Here is a 7,584-nt window from a genome sequence, read left to right as displayed (position 1 = left end):
TTTTTTGGGGGGGTGGGGGTGGGGGAGGTGGCAGGCCGGGGGTTGGTGCTGAGGAGAAGAGCTGCTTTTCTCTAGCAGTCTTGCCCCCTTGGAACCACCAACACCCCCCTTGAGGCCATCCAAAATAGTGGGGAACACCTCAAGTTCCCCCTAGGATACCCCTCAACCGCTTGGGACACCTAAGCCCCTCTGGGACCAAAGAAACCTCCCCAGCAACCCCCCAAAATTGGGAGGACCTCTCCTTAGCACCCCCAAGACCCTCAGTTCCCCACTTGGAACTCCCTCATCCTCACAGTCCCCTGCAGGGGTCTGGGGAAGGTCCCAGTGATGTCACCCCTTTTCCTGCACCCCCGGTTCCCCCATTGGGACACCCAAACCCCTCCTCCACATCTCTACTGTCCCCTGCAGGAGCTTGGAGGGGTCCCAGCACTGTCACCCCCCCACACCCCCCAGTTTCCCCCTCACTGTTTCCCTGCTGTCCCCACCACCCCCTGCAGGTGGTGGTGGGGGTGCAGGGACAAGGGTGTGGCATTGGTGGGATCCCCCTCAAACTCTCGAGGACACCTGGGAAAGGGAGGGGCATCCCAAGGTCCCCCGCAACCACTGCCCTCAGGTTTGGGGAGCCTGTTGTCACCCATGTCCCTTCCCCTACCCCCCAGGAAGGGAACCACACCGGGCTGACAAGGAAAGTCACCAACGGCCTCCACTGGTACATCAATGGCATTGTCCAGGATGGAGGACACAAGGACACCCCAGGGGGGCCATGGGGACACACCCCACACACCTCTCAGGGTCTCCTTACACACCCCACACACCTCTCAGGGTCTCCTTAAGTCCCCAAATTGTCACCCTGGGCATGGGAGGGGACACAGGGACACCAAGGTGGCTCTTGTGGACATCCCCATCCATGAGCTGTCCCCTACATTGATGCCCCATGACCCTGAGGGACCACAAGGTGGCTCTTAGTGATGCCACTGTCCTCAGGGTGTCCCCCAAATTGACACCCCATGACTTTGAAGGGACACAAGAGACCCCAAGCTGGCTCTTGGAGACATCCCCATCCCTGGGGTGCACCCTACTTTGATGTCCCACAACTGGGAGGGGACCAGGGTGGCCGCAGGGTGTCTGTGTGACGTCTCCATCCCTGGAGTGTCCACAATATTGATGCCTGTCACCTCACAGGGTAATTTGGCAGAAAATAAACCCCCTTGCATCTCAATTTATCCTCAGGCGTCAGAGGGGCTGAGGGCGGCTACGTTTAGATTCTGAGTGGTAACAACTTGTCACTGTTCTTGTCACTTGCTCCATCCAACCTCCACCCTCCCGCCTGACACCCCCTGGAAAGGGTGTTGGGACAAGAGACGATCCCAAACTCCCCCCTGAGGATTCACCTCAAAACAACAGCTTCCCGCTTCAGAATATCCTGTGGCAGATTTAGACACAAGAGAGAAAATATCTTTTTATTTTATACAGCAAGTGCGGGGCCCTGGAGGCACAGCGGTCCAGGCAGTGACCACGAGTCGGCACCTGCAAGGGCATAGTCAGAAAGCTCTGGTGAGTCCCTGGCGGCAGGAAGGGGCAGGGCTGTGCTGCCTCTCTGGGAACACCGTGTGTGAGGAATTGCTGACGCCCCAAGCAGCACTGCTGCTGGCGCTGCCTGCGGGGTGGCTCTGGCGCCTCGTCCCCCGGGCAATGCCCCTCGAGCCCCGAGCGTGCGCAGAGACGTGCAGGGCCCCTGTGCCACCTGCAGGGATCGGCCAGGAGCCCCCGGGCCCCACCAGGGAGTTATTGCCAGAGCCCGTGCAGCACCAGGGCCCCTTGCTGCCCCTTGCCAGTGCCTTGGGCTGATGGAGAGGAGTGTGGAGAGGGGTGAAAGACGGGCAGCAGAGCCCGGCACGCACCTAGGCTGCCCGACCTCTGCCCCTGCCGGCAGCTCTGTGCTGGTCCATCCCCAGAAGAACCTTCCCTCTTCTTCCTCTTCTTTTCCAGGCAGCCATCGCTCTCCTCTCCCCAGGCTGCTCTTCTCTTCCGACTCTTCTTCTCCTGGTCCTGGGCAGAGCCCAAAAATCTTTCCACCCCACAGTTGGATTAGATAGGGAAAGCCACAGCCCACTGGAATCAGTTCTGATTTTAACCAAAGACAGCTCATTTTACCTTCGTTTCGTGGAAAGCTGGGCCAGTTGTTCTGGGTGCCCCAGGGACTCTGCCGTGCTCTTGGGGGTGCTTGGAGGCAAAGCTGACCGTGCCTAAACCAGAAATGTCACAGTTGGCATGTGGCAAGGGGTGACCTGGGGTGGTAAGGGACTCTTGCTAAATTGGTCCCTGAGCTCTCCTGAGGAGATACCTTGGGCTGCTTTGCATCAGCCACAGTTCACACAGTCCCCCTGCTGACCCACAAACAGCCCTGAGGAAGCTCTGACACAGCAGGGCCTGAGCAAACCCCCCTGAAGTTGACAACCACTCCCCTCTGTCTTTTTGTGGGCCTTTGGCTGATCAAACACCTGCCGAGTGCATTTGAGACACCACCGTGCCAATTTCCCTTGCTATGTATCATCCCCAGGGATGGAGGAATAACCCAAACCCACACCAGCTCTTCTGCCAGGCCGAGGCACAGCAGTGACTTGGCCTCATCGGAATCTCCCCTCCTACCCCAGACATGCTGTCACCGTGTTGGGGGAAATGATGTACCTCTCCCCTTTCACTCTGCACCACCCTATCTCCCCCAGCTCCTGTGAGGACACTGAGCAGAGAGGGGGGTGCATGCAGCAAAGCTTCTGCCTGACGTTCAGTGTCCACTTTGCCTGCAGAGACACTTTGCTCTTCCAAACACAGATCTAGAAAGCAAAAGCATGTGCAACATGATGACTTCTTGGAAGCAAACAGAGCTAAAGCAACACCCACCCAAAGCCCTACACTTCTGTGGTTCAGCCCTCCGATGGTCTGTCTGCAGGCTTCAGCTCATCCTGCAGAGGAAAACGTTCATCTTTGGAGAGCAGCGGCCAAAGAGAGGTCACAGGACAAGCGGCGCTGAGAGGACAACACTTGATGCCCAGTCCTGTCAGAAGGAACACAGAGGTTTCTGGTGTCCCAAGCCCCAGCCGGTGCCAACCCTCAGTCCCCCCTCTCACCTCTGAATCTCTCCAGGGGGGCTGGCATCTCCTGGTCTGATGGGCTGGAAAGGCTGCCCGCTTCCTCCTCAAAGAGCTCCCTGCAGTTCCCCACCAGAAACTCCACCAGCACGTTCACCTGCATGCATCAAACCGTCGGTCTCCACCCCGCTGCCTGACAAGGGCCCAAGCAGCCTTTGACACCCCTGCCCCCTTCTCCTGCCCAGAGGCTGTGGCTGTGGGGCTGCTCCTCCAGGCAGTCACCCCGACAGCATTTGCTGGCGGGAGGAGGCCAGCAGAGCCCTCTGCGCAGCCAAGTGCTGGTGGGCCGGGAAGGCTTCCCCGGCAGGTGGGGACGCGCACCTTGTGTGTCACCTCCAGCACGGCCTCCAGCAGGAGCAGGTCCGCATGGGCTAGGCTCAGCAGGTTCGGCCCAACGCAGACAGTCAGGTTGCTACAGCCCATCCTGCTGGTGGCTGCGTGGCGGCCGATGTGCTGGAGGAGGGACAGCAGCCTCTTCAGGAGGAGGAGGTTGGCTGCGGGCAACTTCTCGGCCACCCTGGGGGAACAGGAACATGGTGCTACTAAAGCAGATGCTGCCCACAGCGTCCCCCAGACTCGCCCGAGGCTGGTGGGAGCCAGCGCAGCTTTCCAGGTGCTCTGGGCCAGCGGTCAGGGCTCCTGACCAACAGGCAGGCTGCTATCTTCTCCTCCCTGCTGGCCTTCTGCATCACCGCCATCTAGTCCTCGTAGAGCTCGATCATGAGGAGAGTGTAGGGGATGCTCTGGAGAAATTCCTGCAAGGCCCAGGCCTCCAGGTGAGCCTTTGAACACTTGGGGCCAGCCGGGAGCTCCTCCAGCCACAGGGCAGAAGCACTCACCTTCAGGATGGCGGCCAGCAGCAGCGCAGGCTGGCTTCCCATGTCAACATCTGCACCGTGGTCCAGGGCCTCCCACAGCTCTCGAAGCGCTGTCCTGCTGGCAGCTCTGAGGAATATTCCCTCCGTCGATGGCCCTTCATGCTGCAGCACGGCCAGCAGCTCCTGCAGGAGAGGCAGGAGGACAGTTGTGTGGCCAAAGAGCCACCTTCCAGCAGCGGTGGCCAGAGCACTGGCCCAGAGGTGGCTCCATGCTGGGGGTGAAGAGCCCAGTGCCCCATCCCCAGAGCGCCTGGGGACACCCGCTGGCCCTCTGGAGCCTGCAGAGGGAGGGCTGGGGACCCTCTGGCCAGGCTGTCTGACCTGGATGGGCTGGGGCAGCGTGCCATCCTCCCCACAGAGGGCTGCCAGAGGCTGCCCAAAGAGCGCCCTGCTGCAGCCAGAGCCCACCTGCCCTGGCGCCAGGGCAGTGGCCAGGCTCCGCCACAGAGCAAAGGGCCAGGGCAGCCCCCTCCTCCTCCTGCTGCTGCTGCTGGTTCCTCCTGCTGCAAAGGAAAAGAGAGCAAGAGTTTGTCAGTGGGTGCCGCCGGGCCAGCGCTTCCAGAGCCTACCCTACCCTGACGTGACCTGCCTTCAGCACAGTGCTGAGCGGTGTGGCAGGGTGGGCAGGGACTGGCAACTGGAACCGTGGCTTCAGCTCAACAGCTCCAGCTTGGGGGCTCCTGAGAGCCGGCATGTTCCCAGGACAGTCTGGCCCAGCCCTGGCTTTGTCCTCCTCCAGGCTGTGGGCAGCAGCAGAGGCCCTGTGTCCCCGCAGAACCACATCCAGCGGCCACTGCCCGGCACTGTCCTTTCTCCTCCAGCTGACATCTTTCCTCAGGCTGCCCAACCTGCATGGGGACACTCAAGGGACAAGTGAGCACAGCCCAGCCACTTGCAGGAGGGGCCTTTCTTTCCCAAACTCACCTGGTGAGCGGCAAAGTCCTCCCTCACTGCTCGACGGGGCTGTCGGAGGCCCTTCCTTGACATCAGCCTGAAAGAACCTGGCACCAGGAGCCTGAGTGGCAGAGCGGGGACCCTCTGCCCTCCCAGGCCCTCTGCCCCATGCGACAGGTTTCCTCCCAGTGCCACCGGCCAGGATAGTCGGCATTTCTGCTGGCTCCTCAAGCTTCCCCACTCCCCAAATTGCACCAAGGGACCCTCCCTCCCTCCCAAGCTCACACAACTAGCACGCCCAGCCCTGCGCCCTGGCACAGCCTGAGGGCAAAGGCAGCCACTCTCACCTCTGACTGGATCTCCACCAGCTTCTCCAGGCTCCTGGTGCTGAGCAGCCTGCACTGGGCAAGAGAGAAGCAGAGGCAGAAGGTGAGCAGCCATGCCTGTGCTGCTGGGCTGGAGGAGCAGTGCTGGGGACAGTGTCCGTGCCAGAGAGACACTCACAGCATGGCGGCAGCTCTGCTCCTTCTCCAGGAGCTTGAGTGACAGGACGAGGGTCACTCGGGGCTTCTTGCTTCCATTGGGTGTCCTGTGCACCGGGAAGAGACAGAGAGAGATCTGGGTGAGCCCCAAGGCATCTCTTCTCTCTTGTCAGGCAGCTCTCCCTGAGAACCGCCCGCAGCCACAGGGACACCTCTCCCCAGCTGGGAAGCTGTGTTCCCCATCTGGCTGTGCCTGCAGCACCCCCCAGCTTACCCCAGCAATTTGTGCAACCAAAGCTCCTTCAGCACCCGGGAGCTGCAGCAAGAGGAGAAACAGCGTCAGGCCCCGCTGTCCCCTAGCCCGTGGGCAGAGGCGGGCTCCTGCACAGCCCTGCCCCGTGGGGAAGGACACAGGGGCAGAACGAAGCCCCATGGGGTGGGACAGAGCCGCTGCCCAAGCCCTGGCTCCCTCTGTGCTGCCACAGCAGCTGCTTTGGCCCTTCCCTTCTGGGGACCAAATGGTGACCAGGGGATGCAGGATGTGGAAATGCCCCCCATCCCTCCCTGCCGGCATGCTGCCCACTCCCTGCCCAGGCTCTGCATGGAGGGCAGAGGCCCTTCACAGGAACCTCTCCTGCCCGGCTGGGGGACGAGGCACCACGACTCACCCGAAAGCGGCAGTGCAGGAGCCCCTGGGCCAGAGGAAGAGGAGGGAGCTCCTCTCGAGGCTGCCGACACCATCCGCCGCTTCCTCCCATGCCGTCTCCTTCCCGTCGCTCAGCACCCACAGCTGGTCCAGGGCCAGGCGGAGCTGTGGGCGCAGGGTGGTGCCACCTCTGCAGAGAGTGGAGGCAGGCAGTGAGCTGGAGGTGGCCTCCTTGGGGTGCCCCCCCGGGCAGAGCCCTGCTCCCCCCCTGCCCTTGGGACGGGCATTGGTGCATCCAGCACCCAGGTCCCGGGGCCTGGGGCCAGGGTGTGCCAGACCTTGTGCCGGGGCCAGGCATGGGGCAACAGCAGCTGGGCTTGGAGCGTCTCACCACAGCTTGGTGACCACCAGTTCATCCTGGAGGAGGAGAAGGTGCCTCTCGCTCCTCTTGCAGCCCCAGGTCAGCTGCACGTCTGCGCTCAGCACTGGCTCTGCGTCGGCGAGAGCGTCCCTGCGGAGCAGAGTGTGGCAGGCATCAGAAAGGCCGCTGCTGTGGGGCGCGGCCGTGCCCCCATGTCCCCAGGCCACAGGGGGAGCCCACCTGGAGCCGCAGCAGCCGTTGGCCTGGCCCATCCTGCCTGGGACAGGAGGACCCTTGCTATGCACCAAGGACGCAGCCCAGCCGGGGACAGCAACGATGGGAAGCATCTTGCCAGAGCCCGGTCAGCGCTGCTAGGCCAGACCCTGCCTCCTCCCAGTGCCGCTCCGGGCCAGCACAGCTCCGTGCTGCCGGCGCTGGGGGCTGTCGGCTCCAACTGACCAATGGCCCCATCCCAACAGACAGCTCATGAACGGTGGGCGGGGCTCTGGGGATGGGCCCGCCCACCAGAAGGCCACACCCCTGCGACATGTCCCGCCCACTGGGCGGCAGGCAGCGCACCCGGCCCCAGCACTGCCTGCCCACTGCCAGCAGGAATCACCCAGCCGGGCATCACAGCCCCTATGGGGAGTACACTGCCCCCTGCCCTCCGCAGCCCTCTGCCGCCAGGGCCTTCCCAAACCTCGGACGCCACAGAACAGAATGGCTACAGGCAGCAGCACACGTGCAGGTGTGGCAGAGCCCCTCTGGTTCCAGCTGCAGGGATGTGCAGCCACCTCAGACTGGCAGAGCCCAGCAGTGTCACCCCTCCTGCACACAGCGTGGGGCAGCACAGAGGCAGCACCGGCCATGCCAGCCCCAGCAACACCCTCTGGCAGGCGCCGTGTCCTCGGTCTCTAGGCCAGACTCACCCTCTGCAGGGAGAGACGGGGGGTGTCCATCAGAGCCTTTGCCATCCCCATGAGGTAGATGAGCAGCGCCAGGGCGTGCTGCACCACGTTAACATCAACCTAGGGGAAAGGGGGACACCAAAAAGTGAAGTAGAGAAGCCAAGTGTCAATGTCCAAGTGGCAATGCCACCAAGCTGGCCAACATCTGTAATTATGGGGGAAGAAGCACTGTTGTTGTATCTTAACCTTAAAATTGGTGACGATTT

At 62.2% G+C, this 7,584-nt stretch overlaps 2 protein-coding genes across 3 annotated transcripts; both read right to left on the bottom strand.

Annotated features, from left to right (window-relative positions):
• Window positions 1-461: 461 nt before the first annotated feature.
• Window positions 462-3,847, bottom strand: LOC113490580 (T-cell activation Rho GTPase-activating protein-like). The gene is made up of 7 exons (XM_026867099.1): window positions 3,798-3,847; window positions 3,471-3,666; window positions 3,129-3,246; window positions 2,689-2,834; window positions 2,155-2,246; window positions 1,916-2,068; window positions 462-564 (listed from the first exon to the last, which is right to left on the bottom strand). The coding sequence occupies exons 1-7, from the start codon at window positions 3,845-3,847 to the stop codon at window positions 462-464; spliced, it is 858 nt and encodes a 285-aa protein (XP_026722900.1).
• On the bottom strand, window positions 3,810-6,930 carry LOC113490583. 2 transcript variants are annotated; one of them, XM_026867101.1, is made up of 10 exons: window positions 6,651-6,930; window positions 6,458-6,560; window positions 6,072-6,239; window positions 5,678-5,719; window positions 5,426-5,510; window positions 5,269-5,322; window positions 4,952-5,018; window positions 4,349-4,875; window positions 3,989-4,150; window positions 3,810-3,904 (listed from the first exon to the last, which is right to left on the bottom strand). In XM_026867101.1, exons 1-7 carry the CDS (start codon window positions 6,755-6,757, stop codon window positions 5,014-5,016), a joined length of 564 nt encoding a protein of 187 aa, XP_026722902.1. In that variant the 5' UTR covers window positions 6,758-6,930; the 3' UTR covers window positions 3,810-3,904; window positions 3,989-4,150; window positions 4,349-4,875; window positions 4,952-5,013. The 2 variants fall into 2 exon arrangements, 1 of the variants encoding a protein (XP_026722902.1); XR_003400267.1 differs by lacking the exons at window positions 3,810-3,904; window positions 3,989-4,150; window positions 4,349-4,875; window positions 4,952-5,018 and having other exon boundaries at window positions 5,277-5,510; window positions 6,441-6,560.
• Between the last annotated feature and the right edge of the window lie 654 nt (window positions 6,931-7,584).

Source organism: Athene cunicularia, unplaced genomic scaffold, assembly GCF_003259725.1.
Source record: "Athene cunicularia isolate RWA unplaced genomic scaffold, athCun1 SCF_15, whole genome shotgun sequence".
NCBI lineage: Eukaryota > Metazoa > Chordata > Aves > Strigiformes > Strigidae > Athene > Athene cunicularia.
This window is presented reverse-complemented; position numbering and strand designations above follow the sequence as displayed.

Excerpts from the sequence above, each read along its gene's own strand:
- LOC113490580 (XM_026867099.1), bottom strand. The coding sequence starts at position 3,847 with ATGGCGGTGATGCAGAAGGCCAGCAGGGAGGAGAAGATAGCAGCCTGC. Across the intron at positions 3,247-3,470 it reads TGCTGGAGGTGACACACAAG|GTGAACGTGCTGGTGGAGTT; the intron begins GTGCGCGTCCCC and ends TGATGCATGCAG. Across the intron at positions 2,247-2,688 it reads TGCAGAGTGAAAGGGGAGAG|GCACGGTCAGCTTTGCCTCC; the intron begins GTACATCATTTC and ends TTTCTGGTTTAG.
- LOC113490583 (XM_026867101.1), bottom strand. The coding sequence starts at position 6,757 with ATGCTTCCCATCGTTGCTGTCCCCGGCTGGGCTGCGTCCTTGGTGCAT. Across the intron at positions 5,720-6,071 it reads TCCTGCACTGCCGCTTTCGG|CTCCCGGGTGCTGAAGGAGC; the intron begins GTGAGTCGTGGT and ends CTCTTGCTGCAG. Across the intron at positions 5,323-5,425 it reads AGCAGAGCTGCCGCCATGCT|TGCAGGCTGCTCAGCACCAG; the intron begins GTGAGTGTCTCT and ends TCTCTTGCCCAG.